Genomic DNA, 21937 nt, shown 5'->3' on the forward strand with positions numbered 1-21937 from the left:
AGAGAGCTGTAATTCACGTCAAGGGCTGTAACACTGAAGACAGAAAGAGGCCCAGAAGGGACCCTGCAGCACAGCTGGCAGCAACAGGCCCAGAAAGGGCCCCGCGCCAGAGTCAGTAGTGACAGCAGGGAATGTAGCTAAGAGAGGTGAATGAAGCTGCTATATTGGCTATGAACTGGGTGAGTTAGCAGTGGAGAGACTGACAGCAGGGAGGCCAAAAGCAGAGAAGCCTGTCTTGAGGGAGCTGAGAAAAGGCCTGACCTCAGGGGGCTGAGAGAAGTCCTATCCTGAGACAGCCAAAGGTAACCTGTCCTGAGGGGGCCAGAAGAGGCCTTTTCTCAGGGGGCCAAGAGGAGGCCTGCCCTCAGCAGGCTGAGAGGAAGCCTGTCCTGAGGAAGCGGAGAGGAAACTTATCCTGAGGGGGCTGAGAGGAGGTATGTGTGGCAGAGAGAAGGACCTGCTTGCTTGCACGGCTGAGGGGAGCTGAGAAAGTTGTCCTGCACTGAAGAAGGAAGAAGGTGCTCTCCACTTTGGGGGAACCTTCCAGACTTTGCCTGCATGCTTCCTAAACCTGATTCTGATCCTGAGTTATGGCCTGTTGATTGTGATCCCAAGTTGTACCCTGTTACTTCCTTAATAAACCACTTTAAGTATGGTCTGTAAGAGTTCTGTGTGGTCACTGCAATGGATTCTAGAACCCACAAGAGAAGTAGAGAGTGCCATGGGAAGGATGGCTGGTGTCAGAATACGTAAAAACGTTGGAGAGTGGAGGTATGTCTGACCTCCACCTCTCTCTCTCCTGAAGTTAGGTAAAGTTTACTACCATTTCACAACCTCCTAGAAGATGTAAAATGTGTTACAGTTGTTAATATAGTTTGTATCCATAAGTACTGGGGCTACAGCTCTTTTCAAAAATTTCCTGCTCTAAGTGTGAGAATGCTGGTGGCGTAGTGGTTAAGAGCTACAAAAGGTCGGCAGTTTGAATCCACCAGGTGCTCCTTGGAAACCCTATGGGGCAGTTCTACTCCATCCTACAGGGTTGCTATGAGTCAGAATTGACTCAAATGGGTTTGGTTTTTGGTTTTTAAGTGTGAGAAAAAAATGCCAAATTAGTTAAATTTCTCTGCATGGTATACTTTATTCACTACTTACAGCTGTATAAAAATACTGCTAATAGCACTGTTTTTTTAGATGCTAATCCATTCATACAAAATAGACAAAATTTAGCGTGAGTCTATTATCTTAAGAAACTGCATAAATGATAGGCAATTCATACAGAGATCATCTCACATTACCTACAGCCATAATCCATCTAAATCAATGGAGTAACTAAGAAGTTAGCTTGATGCTTATTAATGAGTTCATGGATAAAGTGGCATGGTAGCAAAAGGATAAGACAACATTTGTTGTTAGGTGCCACTGAGTTGATTCCAACTCATACTGTCCCCGTGTGACAGAGCAGAACTGCCCTACAGGGTTTTCTAGGTGTAATCTTTATGGAAGCAGATTGCCAGGTCTTTCTTCTGCAGTGCCACTGGGTGGGTTTGAACCACCAACCATTCAGTTAGCAGCTGAGTGCTTAACCACTGTAGCATCAGGACTCCTGAAGACAATAAAACCAAAACAACCCCAAATCGATTGTCATCAAGTCGATTCTGACTCATTGTGACCCTACAGGACAGAGCAGGACTGCCCCATAGGGTTTCCAAGGTTGTAAATCTTTACGGAAGCATACTGCCACATCTTTCTCCCACGGAGGGGCTGGGGGGATCGAACTGCCAACCTTTCAGTTGCCAGTTGAGTGCTTTAACTACTGTGCTAGGGTTTATCTCAAAGACAACAGAGGTGCTCATAATACGCTATTTGTCAGCACTCAGTGCCTCACCCTCAGCCTCCCAAACAGCAAATTCTATTAAGAGGCTGATTACACTGGAACTCCTCCATCAGTGGATGGGATAGCAATTTGTTCTCATCGGACTTAACACATACTCTAGATTGGTAGCCGGGTAGCCCACACCACACTGTTTCTAATCAAAGAACTTCCTTCACAAACAAAGAAGTAAGGCAATAGGTAGATGTCTATGGAATTCACTGGTCTTAACATACACCAAATCATCTAAAACACTTAATAGTTTTTTAAATGATAAACTACTGGACTGGTGAATTTTTAGATGGTGCCAGCTAGAAGAAAACACCTACAGAATGAGGCATGTGCTGCTACAGAATGAGATATGTGCTCTAAACAGTGATCTGTCTCTCACAACCTATAGGGGTGGAAAGTGGTTGTAGCCCCTCTCATCATTATACCTAAAAATTCAGCCTCAAATTTCTGCTTCCCTGCTATTCTGGACCCTGCTGTAGTTTTAGTACCCAAGGAAGCTGTGCCTCTACCCAGGATACTAATTGTTCCACTGAATTGGAAACTAAATGCCATCTGACTATTCTAGGTTCTTCACACCAGTAGGAAAACAAACGGAAAATGCTTACCACATTGGCTGGAGTGACTGGCCCTATGGAGAGGAACAGAAACACTGCTACACAATGGGGATTGGTAGCAGCATGCTTGAAACGTAGAGTTCCCCGACCCCATGTCCCAAGCTTAGACGGTAAAAATTTAATACAAAATTATTACAGCTTTATATAAACAAGATAGGACCAATCATCAGAAGCTCAGACTTCTCAGAATAAAGTCTGGGTCACATCCTTGGTCAAACAAATCCAATCAGTCTTTGAGGTGCTGATCAAAGAAGGAGAATGTGAAATGGGTGGTGAAAGAAGAAAGTCGTATAAAGTCCATTCTTGTTATTCATGGCAGTTATATTTTATAAAGTTACTATGAACACTGAATTAGTGAATAAGGAGCCATTTCCTAGGTGAAATACAGGGATAGGTGCCTGTGAGCTTCTGGTTGCTTTTTTGTCAACCAATCAGTACATAACCTTGTTTTATGTGTGTTTCTGTTTAAAGACATCTTATTTAATATATATTATAAATAATTAATTATATGCAGTATTTCATTATAATAAGACATTAACCAAGAAGGGTTTAGCATTTTCCTGACCCTGGCTAACTCGACCATAAATATCTTTAGCTTTCAGCCTCACAACCATGCTGTCCACTATGCTTTTTTTTTTTTAATCAGTTGTTATCTCATGAATGCACAAATTCAGCCACTTTTCTGTCTTTTCAACAGCTTCATCATGCACTACAGATGTTACTTTAGTACCCTCTAGAGTAGTCTTACATACAGATTGGCAAATTTCTTTTTCCTTTTTATGGATGCCCACATTGTTGATTCACTAACACTGAACTCATGGCCAACAACACTATAACTTATGTTTGAACGAAGCTTATCTAACACACATATATTCTCTGTAAGACACATCACAGCCTTCTTGAGCTTAGGAACACTAAGCAGCACTTCAGCAGTATACTTGGAGGTAATTTTGGTCAGCAAAAATCACTAATAAAAAAGTACAAAAAAATGTGGCACTAAATACACCACAAAAAGAACACTTGTTTAGTGTTGAAACAAGGAATGTTTCAACCTCAGGTGAGAATGTGCAACAAGTGACTCAAAATTTTCACTGCTCTTCACATGTCGTTGAATGACTACAAAAGCACCATGAGTACTGATTTGGGGGTAACAAATAAATTTTAGCAAGTATGCAAATAATGAGAATCAACTGTATATATATTTGGGAGTTATTGGGTGGTGCAAACCGTTAATGCATTTGGTGGCAAACCAAAAGGTTGAAGGTTCTAGTCCATGCAGAGGCACCTTGGACGAAAGTCCTGGTGATCTATTTGCAAAAACCCAGTAATTGAAAATCCTATGGGGCACAGTTCTACTCTGACACACATCGAGTTGCTATGAGTCTGAACTGACTCAAGGGCAACTGGTAAAATATATATTTAATTGTATATTAACTGTAGCTTTATGACTAATTTTAAATTTTCTTTTGGCTGTGTCATATGTTTTTGCAACATTTTTCATTCTCTTTATTTTTCTCTTACTATTGAATTTACAGTGAGTTGGTGCTAATTAAATTTTTTCAGACCACCAGAATCTGAGTACAACAAATCTAGAGGAGAAATGGACACCTCCCAGAGCTTTGGATCAGGGAAGCTCAATGACATAACTTTTGGATGTGACTTTAGGTTGTATATTTGAGAGAGTGGTAGGTGCACCTATGGCTGTAAATGGAAAGGTTACACTATTTTGAACAGGAGAAGTGGAACTCGGTGGATGAGATGAAGGATGTGTATGTGTTTGGGCAGGTAAGAGGCGAATGCAGTGGGCCACAATGGTGGTGTTGTTTTTAATCTACCCACGTATCCTTTACTGCCTTCTTATATTAATAGCATTAAAAGATTTTTCAGAAAATAAACCCTCTTCCTGTTCCATACCGTTGTGATGGGGCTGCCCTATCACAAAGATCCTGCCCCACCACAGGAGTGTGCATATGATGCAAACTAGGCCAGTCAATCAGACGCCTTCTCTTAGGAATCTGAATCTTGAGCAGACACATGGAGGGAAAGAAAGCGGCTGAGTCTGTGCCATCCAGTGGCAGCACTTCAGAGAAAACAAACCAGAGGTCTTTGTGGTCTCTCTTTTTCCCAAGTTCAGCTCTTCTTCAATTCTGCGACCTACCTAGTATTCTCCCAATGAGTCCTGTTTATTTCTGTTGTGGTTTTCTTTTGTTTTGCTCTCCTTAACTTAAATCAAAATTGGATTTTGTTGTTTGCAAAAGAGAACCTTAACTAATACAAAAATTCAGAAGCAGTAATTCATGGGCTATATTTCAAGGGCACTGCTTTGGACTGTTCAGCTCTAATCACTGTTTATCCTGGTTAAGTTTCTCTATTCAAGTTTAAAATTTCTGGAAAAGAGAATCTGGGTGACCTAGGGTCAGGCTCAGGGTTAGGGATGAAATAGCGTGGAAGAGGGATGGGAGTGGGGCTAGGGATGCACCTAAATAACTGGTAAAAATTCTGTGTAAGCAAAAATAAATACATACCTACCACGCTGTTTCTAAAACAAATAATTACCGCTCATTTTTATGAAGAGACGAAAACATTTTTAAACAATAAATTCTTATTTTCCATCAACATCTATACCAATAATCATTTACCTAAAATATAGGCTTGTTATTATACTATCAAATAAAGTAATTTTTATCTATCGCCTAGTTCATGGCTCACATGAAAACAAAACATTTTGAATGTGCTCATGACTTTTTCTCCCTGCCCTGGTTCTACAATTACATTCAGCTCTTACTCCAAGACATTCCTCAGGGGTTTTCAAACATCAAACTATAACATCATATTGTAAAGTAGTCTCCCAGCTAGAATCTGTGAATAAAGATATTACAGGAAAAAATTATATACATAACATATGAGATTCAATTACTGAATTTTCTTTTCTGTAAGTAAAAGGTATATATTTTCTTTAAGAATTTCAGCAAAAAAAGGGAAATGAATCAAAGCAGAAACATTTAGTATTTAGGCTTACCTTGCCCTTATTATTTACTCCAATGTTATAAAAATTAAGTCGTCTGACATCTCTATCTGAAATACTAATGTTTTCACCATCCCTTTGATGTTCAAAATTAAAATTCTCATTTTCCCTGAAACTTAGCTCTCCTTCCATAAGTTCTATTTCTGACAATGACAACATTCCACCACTTAATTGTTCCACAAATATTTATTAGGTAACTAGTCCGTACCGGGGAGCCATGGTGGCATAACAGTTAAGCACTTGGCTGCTAACTAAAAGGTTGGTGGTAATAGCAAAAAGATGGAAACAATCTAGATGCCCATCAACAGATAAATGGATAAACAAACTGTGGTACATATACACAATGGAGTATTTACACAATGATAAAGAACAACGATGAATCTGCAAAGCATCTCATAACATGGATGAATCTGGAGGGCATTATGCTGAGTGAAATAAGTCAATCACAAAAGGACAAATATTGTATCAGAACACTACCGTAAAAACTCATGAAACGGTTTACACGCAAAAAGAGACAATCTTTGATGGTTACAAGGGAAGGGGGGGAACACTAACTAGACAATAGATAAGTCGTAACTTTGGTGAAGGGTAAGACAGTATACAATACTGGGGAAGCCACCACAACTTGTACAAGGCAAGGTCATGGAAGGTCCATAGACACATCCAAATTCCCTGAGGGACTGAATTGCTGGGCTGAGGGCTGTGGGGACCATGGTCTCAGGGAACATCTAGCTCAACTGATGTAACATAGTTTACAAAGAAAATGTTCTATGTTCTACCTTGGTGAGTAGCGTCTGGGGTCTTACAAGCCCATAAGCAGCCATCTAAGATATTCCACTGGTCTTACCCCTTCCGGAGCAAGGGAGAATGAAGAAAACAAGATACAAGGGCAAGATTAGTCCAAAGGACTAATGGACCACAACTACCATGGCCTCCACCAGACTGAGTCCAGTACAACTAGATGGTGCCCGGCTACCCCACTGACTGCTCTGACAGGGATCACAACAGAGGATCCTGGACAGAGCTGGAGAAAAGCGTAGAACAAAATTCTAACTCACAAAAAATGACCAGACTTACTGGCCTGACAGAGACTGGAGAAACCCCAAGAGTATGGCCCCCGGACACCCTTTAGGCTCAGTAATGAAGTCACTCCCGAGGTTCACCCTTCAGCCAAAGATTAGACAGGCCCTTAAAACAAAACGAGACTAATGGGGCACAACAGCCCAGGGCAAGGACTAGAAGGCAGGAGGGGACAGGAAAGCTGGTAATAGGGAACCCAACATCGAGAAGGGAAAGTGTTGACATGCTGTGGGGTTGTTAACCAATGTCATAAAACAATATGCATACTAACTTTAATGAGAAACTATTAGTTTTATAAACCTTCATCTAAAGTACAATAAAAATAAATAAATAAACAAAAGGTTGGTGGTCTGGCCCCATCCAGCGGCTCTGCAGGAGAAAGACCTGGTGATCTGCTTCTGTAAGGATTACAGCCAAGAAAAACCCATGGCACAGTTCTACTCTGTCACATGAGGTCGCTGTGAGTCGGAATTGACTCGACTGCATCCAACAACAACAGTCTGTATCAGGCACTTTCTAGGAAGTAGACATTTAAAGATAAATAAGAAACAATTTCTGTTGTGGAGCCCCCATTCAGACACATTAAACAAATATGATAAATATGGCAAATGTTAGAGTGGCAAAAGTACTGTCATACAGTACAACAGAGGGAGGGGATTAGGACTGTAAAGAAAGATGGATTATCAGACAAAGTTTCCTGGGAGAGGTGGCATTTATCTTAGTGAAGCCTTGAAGGGTAATTAATTTAAAAGGAGGAAGGTAGGGAGTCTGCTTTAGATAAAAAAAGCAATAAGCAGTGGCACAGGTGTTTGAAAATAAATTGCACACTTAAGTAACATTCTTCTGTGGCTTTAGCAACGAGGTGGCAGAAGAGTGGTACAGAATGAGGATGCAAAGGCAAGCAAGATGGTGAAGGTCCTTGACAGCTATATGCAAGGAGTCCATATCCTCCTCCATGGGCAATAGAACATCATTAATGGTGTTTAAGTGGGAGCATGTTCCTATCAAAACTATACTAGTCATTGTTCTTCCAATGATTGGAGCTCAAGATTTTAAGTAATCATATCTCATCACCCAGACCCATATACTTTCCTCAAATGTCTCTTGCATTGGTTACTTTCTCTCCAATTTCTACTATGAGAACAGTAGTCCACATCTTCTTTACCATCTAAACAATCTCTGACTTCCCTCTCTCCTCACTTTAATTTATTTCTACCAAAATAGCAGCAGAGTCACCTCCCTAAAACTCTACTTTCATCATATTACTCCATTTCTCAAAAATTGTAGTTCTAGCTATAGGAGAAAGTGTGAGCACCAAACCATGGCATTTATAGCCATCACAGCTGCCTCTACTCTATGTTCCCAACTCACTCATCTCCAACACAAACCCGTTTATCAGCTGAGCTGGCAGCAGAGGCCCAGCACATTTTAAAGTTAAAGACATAACCTTTCAAATCCTCTAGTCCAAACCTGTGATTTTTACATGAGATGGTTCTCTTTCCATCTCATGTTACAAGTTACTTGTCTACCTTAAAATTTCCTTGTATTCTCCAAGACCAGTGCCATGATTATTTCAGGTATTCAGTAAAAACCTGTTGACCTGAAACAAACTAAAAGTAACAAACTAATACCTTACCTTTGTTAACTGAAGTATTTTTGCTTTTATGGTCATAAATGAAATTTATATAAGCAAACCATCTTTCAATTTAATCAGCTTAATAAATGCTTTCAAGAACAGATAATCCCAAAATTAGAAATTCTTCATCATTCTCTTTACTATTAGCATATCACAACTATGGCAAGTGATTACTATTCTTTGTACATACCTTTCCTTGTTCTGCATGTCTTTCAGTAAATGAATTTATCTCAAAACACCACTGAGATATAATATCAAATGCTGGAACTGGCCAATTCAGACAGGAGGCACTGATGAATGGATGTGCTGTTTGGTAAAATGCTGGCAGAAGTCCCAGGCAGCTGGCAAGAACTGAAAATTCTTCTTCTTCCTTTTGGACATAAGTAGAAAATTCTAAAGACATTTTACCAAGAACATTTCCCATTATAGATATTTTAAGAGTCATCCTCATCAATTACTTTAGGACAAAATAAGAAAACTTTCTTAACTAAGTAACCGAAGAAAAAGGAGGGAAGTAGGAGGAACAAAGAAGAGAGGAAAAATTTCCTAGCTGTTATATCCAAATATCCTCAGAATATTTCTCTTTGAAATTTAACCTCTGAGTGCCATATCATCTGTTCCTTTTATACATTTAATTTTTATATACAGTTGTCATATATCTGATAAATATGATCCACAAAACCTAGCTACTCTATGAAAGCAAATACTAATTTGGAGCAAAGAGAAAGCTACTTTTGGTTAAAAAAACATGGGTTGTCAGTGTGGATGAAGAAGAATAGTAAAAACATGGACTTGATAACAGTCAATGCTAAATAATCTGCCTGGACCCTGAGTGAGTGTGAAGCAAAGTTAGTTTTAAAAAAGGGGAGAGTTTAAAAAAACTTGAGAGATCTAAGAGTCAAGCTATCTGAAGTTCGACCCAGTAATAAAAGAGCCAGAGAAATCAGTATCTAAGTTTCATATCCTGAAAGGTGATTTTTAAAGGAGTTTGGTGGTCTTATAAACACCAAAATATCTTTCCTAACTCCTCCTTATTTAACCAAAAGACGATTTAGGAGTCTAGTGTATCCACTTCCCCTTTTCCACTGGATCAGTTCCTATCATCCTTCAAATCATAGCTCCCCAGGGAAGCCTTCCTTGGCTCCTACTAATGAGATCTCAGACCACCGAGCTCCACTCAGATAAAATGAACTTTTCCACACCTTGTAAACACTTCTATTGTTGCATTTATATATTAATTTCTTTAAAAACACAAAGAACTATAGCATACAGCCTCTAAATGTGAAGAAAGCACAGAGCAGCTGATGAAGCAAGAGTTGATTTTGTTTAGTTAATCTTCTCTGTGCTAGAAGATGCTCATATGCTAGAAGGAAACACATTTTTTTAAAGTTAAAATTTAAAAATAAAGTATGAAAGAACATATCTAATTGATGAACGTGCTTAATTTGTTCAACATCTTATAACTCCAAACAGAATTTTTTTGAACAAATGTGCAGCATTTATCTTGAAGCACTTGATAAAAGCCAAAAAATCCAAACTATTTAATGTAATGGTGAATTACTTAAGAGATGAAGAATAACAAACTGCTTAATTTTTAATTCTCTGGAAACAAATGGCAGATAACGTCAAGATCATATCCTACAAGCACAGTTTGGTTTACTTACCTTCTGTTTCCTACCCTGTCATCTTCCTGCCTACTCACAATGATCCACAGATTTATGAAATAGATTAAATCAGTAATAATTCATTCATCGAAGTTGGTTACAAATTCAATATTTTGCTGTTATAAAATTATACAAATGCCATCACATTTTCAAACAACTGGCTTTCTGACGAAAATAACTAAAAAGGTATTAAAAGCAGATTATGATTCGTGATAAAAATATCAAAGATTGAATACTATGATCCTGTTCAAATATTGGGAATATTATCACTGATCTAATCCCAAACTGCCCAAATATCCAATATTAGCAATAGTATAATAAAAATGGGTGGATGTTAACAAACTCAAAAATAATAGCAGTAAATATTCTAAATATTTATTCCTTTGAGCTAGGCTAACATATACTTGTATGACAGTTTGATATAGACACAGGGATTATACTATGTATCCATATATTTCAAAAAATTAGCTTATTATCTCTACCCTAAATTATACCTGGCAGCTAGGTAAATCTTCTCCAAAAAGGTGGTGCTGAAGAAGACTGGTGATTCTGAGAAAAGGTAAGCAGAAGTCCTGTAAGTATCGCTCCATGGATTCAGGAGACCAAGCAATAGGGCTAACCTAAGGTAAAAAAAGAAAAGTTGAACAATTCATTCTATAATAGATGTAGCTTAAAAATTATAATGTCAACAAAATCTAATTTTTTTTTTTACTAAATAACCATTACATCTGATCTTGGAGAAAGCATACCATTGCACACTCCTGAGATCCTTCTTCATGGTATAACTTTCCTTTAGATAGTTCACTTATTACGAAGCTCAACAACACTTCATAAGACTTTTCGGCATCACATGGATTCTGGAAAAAATTAAAATATTAGTTACATCAGTCATTCAAAATTAAAAACGTTTCACATTGAAAGACTACTTTATAAAGTATAACTGTGATTACACTAATTTTCTACCATGTGAACTTCAATTTTTCAAATATGCATAAAAGAGTACATCCCTGGATTCACAATGAAACTGGGTAGGTAGTTAAAGCTATTTTAACATTTCTTTAAAAAAAGTATATAAATTATTTAATGTGTGTCATGGATTGAATTGTGTCCCCCAAGAATATCTTTCAACCTGGCTCGGTCAAGATTCCCAGTATTGTATGATTCTCTGCCATTCTGTCATCTGATGTCATTTTCCTGTGTGTTGTAAATCCTATCACTATGATGTTAATGAGATGGATTAGTGGCAGTTATGTTGATGAGATCTACAAGATTAGACCATGTCTTAAGACAATCTCTTCTGAGATATAAAAGACAGAAGCAAGAAGAGAGACAAGGGGACCTCATACCACCAAGAAAGCAGGACTAGGAGCAGAGCGCATCCTTTGGACCCGGGGTCCCTGCGCCTGAGGAGCCCCTCGACCAGGGGAAGACTGATGACAAGGACCTTTCTCCAGAGTCAACAGAAAGAGAAAGCCTTCCCCTGGATATGACGCCCTAAATTTGGACTTGTAGCCTACTAGACTGTGAGAGAATAAACTTCTCTTTGCTGAAGCCATTCACTTGAGGTATTGCTGTTATAGCAGCAGTAGATAACCAAGACAATGTGTATGTAAATAAGCATATGTAAATCACACCTTTTGACCCAGTAATTCCCACTCCTGGGAATTCTTCCTAAGGAAATAATCCAAAAGGCAGGAAAAAAAAAAAAGCTATGTGCACAAGAGATTCATCACGGTGCCAATATAGAGAAAAAATAGAAACGACCAAAGAATGTCAGGTAGTAACCTAAATTATGGTACATCAACCAGAGCATTTTATATGCAATGAGTATATTTGAGATGTATGAAAAATGTTTACAATATAATGTGAAAAGAGCCAAATAAAAATAAAGGCATATATATAGTGTTTATAGTAGTATAAATTATATATGCATGGAATAGAAGAAAATATGGATTGCAAGTTTTTTTCTTTACAATTTCCCTCAAATTATTTTAGTAGAATTTATTAAAATAAGTTAATGTAAAAATAAAGTAGGATATTATATAATAAGATAATTACATTAAGTAACAGTCTAAAACTTAATTAAATTTAATGACTATATACTATGCCAATATTTATAGGAAAGACAAAATAAGAACTATTTATAAATCCAAATGTATTTCAATAAAGTATTTACATATAAAGAAATGCATCTTTTTATATAGCCACAGAGAAATTAGAGGCAGCTGCAAGTTACAGTAAAGTGTAAACTGGGATAAAGTCATAACTTTGCTATAATGTTGTTTATTCTACTCATTAACTATACTTTTGAATAGTAAAATATAAGAATTCAGTAACGTAAGCATCATGGAATTTAACTTTATCCTCAACTCTGAACTATGCTTTGTATTTTCAACATCTGTTTTTACTTTAACAAAAAATCTGAGCGATAAATACCTGCTGGCTAATTGATGAGTTTAGTTCTGTAATGTCAAGAGTTTATGACTTTAGAACTTGCCTGGATATGCCTCTTTTAAAACTGGCTAATTGATGAGTTTAGTTCTGTAATGTTAAGAGTTTATGACTTTAGAACTTGCCTGGATATGCCTCTTTTAAAAATCAGTTCTTTGCATTATCTTTAAATTACTTCTCTGCTCTCTGCCATATTCATTCAGCCACGTAGAGTTATCATGACCTGATTCTAAACTATAAAAACAGCCCAACTTTACAACTGTTCTCCTTATATCATGTGAGCTCCCCTCACTCTTGGTCCAATTAACCAAAAAGATGATCATCCGGCAAATACGATGATCTATAGGTTAGTAAAAATCAACATCCCACTGAATAGCAAAACAGGAGCATACTATATTTTAAACACTGATTTAATCAAAATTGTTCTTAAATAGGCAGAGGTCCATTGAGCTCAAAATATAGAAAATATGAAGGAAAATAACAGCATAGATTTGCTACTTATTAATCAGGTGGTAAAGGTATGTGGGTTAAATAAACAAAAGGGTCAAGAGTTGAGAGACACAAGAGAGTTTGCATCAGGTAGAATGTTTTGTCATGAATTACAGTGCTTCTTAAATTTTGGGGGGTGACAGATTCTTTAGGTATATGCTAGATACTACAGTCCCACTCCCCAGCAAACAAACAAAACAAACCTATCCAGAGACCCTAGATCAAGAAATCCTGGTATAAAGACTCTTATAGCAGAAATTTCACTGACGAAAACAGCACAATTTATACTAAATAAAATGATGATTTTCCAGAAGAACTAAACTTCATTACCAAATTAACTCCAATATTCCTTCAAAAAATATATAGTACCTCTATTTTTATTGCTGCAGGCCAAATTATATCCGGCAAAAATCTGTTTTCATTAGAATTATCAGACCTGGGGATAAGGAATTTATAGAGATGGAACGAATGAGTGAAAGTCAATTAAAAAAGGAAAGAAGGCTGGAAGGGAGTAAGAGAGGAGAAAAAAGTAAAGGAAAAGACAAATTAAAAATTAAATAAATGACTAACGGAGAAACCTAGTTACACAATCACAGTGACTTTTTCATCATTCATAAATATAATTGTTGCTATTATTTACAATCCGCAATGAATCTAAATGTTTAAAAATTTAGATTCTAATTGTAGAAAATGGTAGTAAAGACAAACTACAGAGTACTGTATTTTTTTTTCTTTTCATTCACAAATTTATATGGCTATAAGCTAATCATTTTAAATTTAGGTTCTGACAAGAATCTACCTCATATTAAGTGTTTTATTAAATATTTTTTAAAATAACTAACATTTATCAAATTGAGAAGGAACAGAACAGTTACCCAAATTACTTCATGTTCCTTCTATCATAGATTTACAACTGTCTAATTTTCAGTCATGTAAGGTCTCATTTTAGCAAATAGTTAAATGAAGAGATTTAATCCCAATTTATATCAGCAAATGTTCTAAATATGTAATTTTTCAAGATTAGACAACTTACTAAGGAAACACATTTAAATAATGACACAGCACAGAAACCTAATACATTTGATTTGAATTATAATAGTCTAAATATCAGATTAGAGTACTATGGGAAAAAGAAAGGTAATTGCAGAAGGCAAAATTACTCAAGAATCAACTAGGAAAAAGGAAGGAAAATCACTCAAGAAAAAGACAGAAATCCACAAGAATTTAAGATAACAGAATTTTACAGGGGCCCTTATAAATCATGAGGTTCAAATCTCTCATTTACCTTTGAGAAAGCTGAGGCCCAGAGATTTTTTATGTCTTGACCAAAATAGTTACGTCTCTAGTGGCAGGTACTTGGCCTAGGACCTGGGTTCAATGGCCAACTAATCAATATTCCTGATTAAGACATAATGAACTTTGTGATGATACTATACTAAATTTTTGTACACATTTTTGTGATTTGGCAGTGGACTGATGATAAGGTTATACTGAATATATTTCATGTATTTATAATTGGTTCTTGCTACTTTTATACACAGATGTGATTTTAACAAAAACTTTTCAACGAGGTCTAAAAACTCTTTAAGACTCTATGAGCCAATCAAAAGGCTCAATTACACTACACCTATTACCTTTTCCTACCAAATCAAACAAACCAAACCTGTTGCCACTGAGTCAATTCCGACTCACACTGACCCTACAGGGCACAGAAGAACTGTCCCCTAGGTTTCTAAGAAGCGGCTGGTGGATTCAAACTGCTGACCTTTTTTGGTTAGCAGCCGAGCTCTTAACTACTGCGCCACCTCTCTAAAATAAACATTGAAGTAATTTTCTTATTTTTACCTATCTCTAAACCCAAACTGCTCAGCCCAGTTCTTTGGTTCTATAGTATCCAATCTGTTCTTAAGGCATCGAAAATACTTACATTTACCTGAACTTTGCACAAATTTTTCTAAATTGTTTACATACTTTTAATTTAAAGAGAACTCTTGTGAATTTGCTAAGAACGTATATATCTAACATGGGGAAAAAGTATTTAAAGAGGCATAATTAAGAAAAGACAAGGATTTATAAATTTAGAAGTGGAGAGTCAAAACACATGTTTGGATTGTGATTGGGGATAGGGACAAGAAGAAGAAAAGATAACAGCTAAGTAAAACAGGTAAGTCTGCAGACATTTTATTACCTGCTCACTGTGTAGGCAAAATTTGTATAACTTCTCTACGTTTAAGGCTTGCAGCAAAGAACTGCCCAAATATAACGGATAAAGTGCAAGGTTTTGAGATAGCTGCAGAAAGCCTCACTGTGCAAGAAAAATATTTTAACTTTAGCCTAAAAGTGCTCCATTTCCAACTAAAATACCATCAATAACTCATTTTGTCTTTTAAACACTTAATCTCATTTACTCCTATCCCCAACTTACTTGAGTTCCCTAAACTATTAAATGACAAATTCAGACAAGACAGTAACCTTTTTGAGAGCTCCCACATGTTTCCAGGCTGACCTGTCTTCCTCACTACATTTAACTGAAAGTGCCGCGAGTGCCTGTGTATAGAGTAGTGTAAAAAGCACCTTCACAATGCAGGTAAAGTGATCTGCAAGAGAAAGAGAGCATCATTATTTCTTTAGAATCTAGACATTTTGTATTCAAGATAATGCCATAATACACGTCTTTCTCTATTCATGTAATTGGTTTTTGTTCAACACTGAAGTAGTTACTTAATAAAATGAAATTATAAGGTACTATTATATTTGCTACCCAACAGATCTGGAACTATAGAAGTAAAGTTCCTCTATTCATCCACAGTATATATGTAAATAAGAAGCATTTGGCATAGTGGAAAGTATGCTCTGTCTTAGAGGATCAGAGTGTTAATGCCACTGAATCCTGAAATAGCTGTGTAACCTTACTGGGCATCAGGTCCTCAATAAGTCTGAACATTTAAAATCAACACTCCATTTACCAACAAAGAATACGAGATAGATCGTATAAATTAAAAACAAACAAAAAACAAATAATCTGATATTTTAAGCGCTTGGAGTTTCAGAATTCAATGAAAACTATAACAACGCAAAAACAGTAGGAACAATATGTAAAATGCCTGTTAACTTCTTGTACACATTAGGGACTTAATAAATGGTGGCTTAATAATCATAATTAACACTTATATATGCCTAAAAACTTAGATAATTTCCTCAAATGTCTCATTCAATCCCTTAACAGTCTCAATTGGGCAACTGAGACTCAAAAGGATGTGCCTGAGATATCAAAGCTAATAAGCACCCAGGTCTGAACTTGAATCCATGAAAATCATTTTACTTCAGATCCAGTATTCCTTCGATTATGTTATGCTGCTTTCCCAGTTAGTGGGTGTTGTTTTGTTGTTGTTAGGTGCCGGCAAGTCAGTTCCCACTCATAATGACCCTACGTACAACAGAATGAAACACTGCCCTGTCCTGTGCCATCCTCACAATCGTTGCTATGCTTGAACCCATCCTTGAAGCCACTGTGTCAATCCATCTTGTCTTTCTTTCTTTCACTGACCCTCTACTTTACCAAGTAAGTGGATACTATCATTTAATCAGCTGCTGAAGTAAAAAACTTGTAGGCATCCTTAATAATTCCCTATTTCTTTCACCCCATATTTAAACAATCACCAAGTCCTATCAATTCTACTTTTAAATATCTCTCAAGTCAATTCTGCCACTCTGGACCAGATTTCTATCCTTTGTTGCCAAGCTCTATAATCCCAGCCTGAGTGGTTGTGGTGGGGGTTCCCAAGAACACTCCCAGATTTGATGATTCTCTAGGACTCACAAGACTCAGCATGTAGTCATATAGTAAAAGGATACAAAGCAAAATCAGCAAAGGGAAAAGACACATGGGGTGAAGTCCAGAAGAAACTCCTAAAGTCCTCTCCCAGTGAAGTCACACAGGATTCACTTAATTCCCCACCAATGAGTTGTGACAATACTTGTGAAATCTCTACCAGGGAAACTCATTAGAGACTCAGTGCCCAGGGTTTTTACTAGAGACTGGTCACGTAAGCACCTTCTGACCAGCATGTACCAAAATTCCAGACTCACAAAAGGAAAGCAGGTGTTCAGCATGAACCACACTGTACAAATTAGGCACAGTGAGCTGCTCTCATCAGTTCTGGAAAATGGAGACAATAACACCACTTACCTTAAAAGGATTAAATGAAATAAAATTTACACACTTTAATGCTTCAAGCCTGATTGAAAATGGCAGCTACTCACTAAATATCTTTTGTTAATTTATAATATTATTTATGTTGTTTGTCTGATATCTATAGGTATTTGAGTTTACAGTACCTACACTGGGCAATGAGAAACCCCCAAGCATTTTATGTAGGAAAGTGATAATGTTAGATATGCATTTTAGAATATTCACTGCTGCTTCCTAGAAAAAAGGGATTGAAACTGGGCAAGACTGGAGGCAAGAACACCTGTTAGCAGGTAGCAAAAGTACTACATAAAAGAAATTAGGATGGCATAAACTAAGGAGGAGCAATGAGGATGGAGAGAAATATTCAGATGATAGAAATTACAGGATTTGGTAGACATTTGGAGGCAGAAGGGGACAGAAGTCTCCTTGTACAAAGGGTAGATAGTAGTAGCACTGACTGAAATAGAAAACTGAAGAAGAGAGTAGGTTTGGATGGGAAGAAGATGAACTCGGTTTCATATATGTTAAGATTGAGGCCTGTGTAGAAATTTGGTTCTGGAGCTTAGAAGGCAGTTGTAGCCTGGAGCGAAAGATTTGAGAATCATCAGAGAATAGGTGCAGTTGGAGCAATGATAAAGGAATGAGATAAAATTAAAAAGGAAGCATGACCCTAATACTCTATGTTTTCTCCTTTTTAAAACTGGTGATCGAGAGCTTGACATAACTAACACCATCATGAACCTATAAGTTTTTTCTGCCTGTCTTCTCCTTTCCACATACCTTTATTAATGAATTTGTTTTGCTCTGTCTGGCCACCTGTGACTTACAACCCTGCACATGGAGATCAGAGTCCAGATGTCCAGCCTGTAAATCTTTAGCCTGATAAGCAGTCCCTTGTAGTTATCCTGTAATGTGTAACTTATCCAGCCATCTGTGGGCGACATGCCAAAAGACACTTCTAACTCTTGTAAAAATCATATATAAGCTCTAATGTAAAAATGCCTTTTCGGACTCCCTAGAGACATAAACTTTGTCACTCTTTCTAACTTGGAGTACATTTTATTGGCTTGACTGCTCTGGGGCACGGACCCTAACCGGGCAACAGAAGGAGACAGGGACAATTCAAAGAGTAGTATAGGAAGAGGTGGGTGAAGATAAGTAGAAAAAGAGACAAGAGTATAAAGGGGAAAGGATGTTGTCATCAAAGTGAAGAAAAGAGAGTATTCCATCACATAACTAAATGTTTTAATAGAATGATGAAAATTATAGAATTTGCCTACTAAACACAAACAGAAAGATCTTAACCAGCAGGTCATTTACATCACCACTCACATATAGCTTCTTTTCATTGTGAACTTTGTTTTTATTATATTTTATTAAAAAGAGATAATGCATTAAAAGAAATGACAGCTACTATAAGCATATTTTTTGGAGCCCTGGTGGCGCAGTGGTTAAGAGCTTGGCTGCTAACCAAAGGTCAGCAGTTCGAATCTACCAGCTGCTCCTTGGAAACCCTACGGAGCAGTTCTACTCTGACTTATAGGGTCGCTATGAGTCAGAATTGACTCGACGGCAACAGGATAAGATTTGGTTGCAAGCATATTTTAACTTCTCAGTGTATCAAAGTACAAATTTCTGTTTTTAGGCAAAGTACAAATTTCTGTTTTTAGCTGGTCTTTATCTACCTTGATTATCAGCATGTTTAAAATATTTAAGCTGGCAGCTTTAAAAGTCACAGCTTGACTAGAACTTACTATGCTGAGTGAATTTAGTCAGTCACAGAAGGACAAATACTGTATTAGATCACAATTATAAGAACTCAAGAAAAGGTTTAAACACAGAAGAAAATATTCTTTGATGGTTATAGGAGTGGGGAGGGATGGTGAGGGTGATTCACTAAGTATATAGCAGACAAGAATCATCTTAGCTGAAAGGAAGGACAGCACACACTACATGGGAAGTCAGCATAACTGGACTAAACCAAAGCCAAGAAGTTTCCTGAATAGACTCAAATACTTTGAGAGACAGAGCAGCAGGGATGGGGGGTCTGGGGACCATGCTTTCAGGGGACATCTAGGTCAACTGGCATAACAAAGCTTATTAAGAAAATGTTCTGCATCCTACTTTGGTGAGTAGCATCTGGGGTCTTAAAAGCTTGCAAGCGGCCATCTAAGATGCATCAATTGGTCCCAACCACTTGGAGTAAAGGAGAACGAAGAACACCAAAGACACAAGGAAAGTATTAGCCCAAGAGACAGAATGGGCCACATAAACCAGAGACTTCGTCAGCCTGAAACCAGAAGAACTGGATGGTGCCCGGCTACCACCAATGAACGTCCTGACAGGGATTACAACAGAGGGTCCCTGATGGAGCAGTAGAAGGATGGGGTAGAACTCAAATTCTAGTAAGAAGACCAGACTTAATGGTCTGACTGAGACTGGAGGCGCCCCGGAAGGCACGGCCCCTGGACTCTCTATCAGCCCAGAATTAAAACAACTTCCAATGCCAACTCTTCAGACAGGGATTGGACTGGACTGTCGGACATAAAGTGATACTCGTGAAGAGTGTGCCTCTTAGTCAAGTAGATACAAGAGACCAAAGGGGCAGTTTCTGTCCAGAGGTGAGATGGGAAGGCAGAGAGAGTTAGGAGCGGGTTGAATGGTCATGGGGAATCAGGGGCAGAAAGGAGGAGTGTGCTGTCGCAGAATGGAGTGAGCAATTAAGGTCTCATAACAATGTATGCAAAAAAAAAAAATTCTTTTGTATGGGAGACTAACTGGAAATGTAAACTTCATTTAATTACAACAATAAAAAAAAAAGTCGCAGCTTGAGCTTAAGCTCTCACATTCATTTAACAAATATTTATTTATTAAATGCTTATTGTTGGTATTATTATTGGGTGACATGGAGTTGATTCTGACTCATAGCAACCATATGTGACAGAGTAGAACTGTTCTGCAGGGTTTTCTTGCCTGTAATCTTCATGGAAACAGACTGCCACGCTTTCTCCCACAGAGTTGCTGGGTGGGTTCAAACTGTCAATCTTCTGGTCAGTAGCTGAGAGCTTAACTGTTGGGCCACTAGGGCTCCTTTTATTAAATGCTAACCATGTGTGAAATCAATGTGTCTTAGGGACTCTAGAAAAAACAAGGAATCACTTGTACTGGGTGCATATAAGGTAAATAGGTTGTATCCTCCAAGGTTGCAACAGACAGCAAAGTCCTTCAAAATACAATTATCAAAATTTAAAAAGGAGGAAAAGGATTGGACATCTACTTTCAGTTAATGTGTTTTAAGAAAAAACCCAAAACTCACTATCAAACCATCTGAGGGTGAAAGAAGGAAGATCAGTGCTTACTTAAAATGTCTTAGAAGCAACCAGACTGAAAACAATGGCACAGATTTTAAATTTTATGGTAGTAAAAAACTGCTTAGGGGATTAAACTACTAAATACGTGCCACATCTACCTAATTAACCATATTTCAGAAGACGAAGTCGTCGTTTTATTATTTATATACAATTTATCACTTAAAATTTTTTGAAACTTAATTCGTGAAATTAAAACAGTATTTTAAATGGACATCATATATAAATCTTTGTCTATATTCCTGATTTTCTTCCTGAGTATAAAATTCCAGAAAAGGAATAAGTAGTTCAGAGAGTACTGACGTTCATTAACTGGAGTAAGGGCTTGACTCTGGAATGATACCAGCAAAATCTGAGTAAACCAGATTTTCTTCAGTAAATAGGGCATTAAAACACGGTGAAAACTTTCCAAAAAACCAGTAATTGAATAGTTAGTGAGTACCCACTCGATGCAGTGACGTTTGTGGTAGAATTAAGTCCATTTTTAAATGTGTTAACAGTATCACGGTTTTGTTTACTAAAAGAATACTTATCTTTTAGAAATACCTACTAAAGATTATAGGGATAAAATGACATGATGTCTAGGATTCGCTTCAAAATAAGCCGAGGTGGGAGGGAGGAGGGAGTTGGTGAGGATATAAATAAAATAAGATTGGCAATGAGTTGATAATTGGTGGGTACATGGGGGTTCATTAAACTCTGCTCTCTACTGTTACAAGTGTTTGAAATATTCTGAAATTAAAAAACTATTTTAAGCTTTGGTTTGTAAGAAAGCAAAAACTAAGCTATTTTCTTTCTGAAAGTGAATGGAAAATAAAAAGCACCCTACTATTTCTCTTTCAGAGGCCCTGCTTATGGGATCCTGGAAATGGAGGAGAGCCTACAATCACCAATACTAGATGCTCCAGAGAATCCTAAGGAGTCTGTACCCTACACAGCATAGTCAAAAACAGAATTGTGAAGCTCCTCAATGTCAGAGGGGTGGGAAGGGACAACAACATGATCCAACCCTGAGTAACTGCCCTTCCTAAAAAGATAAATGATTTTAGGTTTTAAACCCTGGACTTTCAAAAAGAAGGAAGAATTTTAGCCAAAGTGTAAGTTTTGTGTGGATCTTCCAAGAGGGCTTCTTAAAAGAGAGGATGAACCTCCTCTCTCACCTTTCCATTCTGTTGCCTGAAATAAGACTATGATGGCTGGAACTCTAGTAGCCACCGTGGAACATGAAGATGACAGCCAACCATAAAGACCCTGGTGCTGTGAAGTAGAAGGACTTGGCCTGCCTACTTTCAGACTTCTTTTTACATGAAAGAAAAACAGACTTCTATCTTAAGCTACTATGTTACTCTGAGTTTCTTCTGTTATATAATGTCAAACTTGATCCTAAGTAATAAAACTTCCTTCCCCTTTGATATGAAGAACTAACCATGAATACCTGAAGACAGTGACGAATCAAAGTTGCTTCCAAGTTTATTCTTTGGAGGCCAGTGACATGATAGGTATTATGATGGATAAGATATAGAAGGACACGAAAAC

At 37.4% G+C, this 21937-nt stretch overlaps 1 protein-coding gene across 8 annotated transcripts in view; it reads right to left on the bottom strand.

The window, feature by feature from the left end:
• The window catches only part of UBR3 (ubiquitin protein ligase E3 component n-recognin 3), a 254201-nt gene that overhangs the window by 4870 nt on the left and 227394 nt on the right, over nt 1-21937 (bottom strand). For 5 of the 8 annotated variants that reach the window (XM_023730582.1, XM_023730581.1, XM_023730584.1 and 2 more), the window contains exons 33-36: nt 15314-15438; nt 10651-10758; nt 10396-10521; nt 8428-8607 (exon numbers count right to left, since the gene is read on the bottom strand). In XM_023730582.1, the coding sequence (XP_023586350.1) occupies nt 8428-8607; nt 10396-10521; nt 10651-10758; nt 15314-15438 (539 nt within the window). Of the gene's footprint in view, nt 1-8427; nt 8608-10395; nt 10522-10650; nt 10759-13238; nt 13278-14126; nt 15439-21937 lie in introns of those variants that run through there. The other 3 variants (XR_002823969.1, XM_023730586.1, XM_023730587.1) reach the window with 3 other exon arrangements.

This window comes from Trichechus manatus, unplaced genomic scaffold, assembly GCF_000243295.1.
Source record: "Trichechus manatus latirostris isolate Lorelei unplaced genomic scaffold, TriManLat1.0 scaffold00037, whole genome shotgun sequence".
In the NCBI taxonomy this organism is placed as follows: domain Eukaryota; kingdom Metazoa; phylum Chordata; class Mammalia; order Sirenia; family Trichechidae; genus Trichechus; species Trichechus manatus.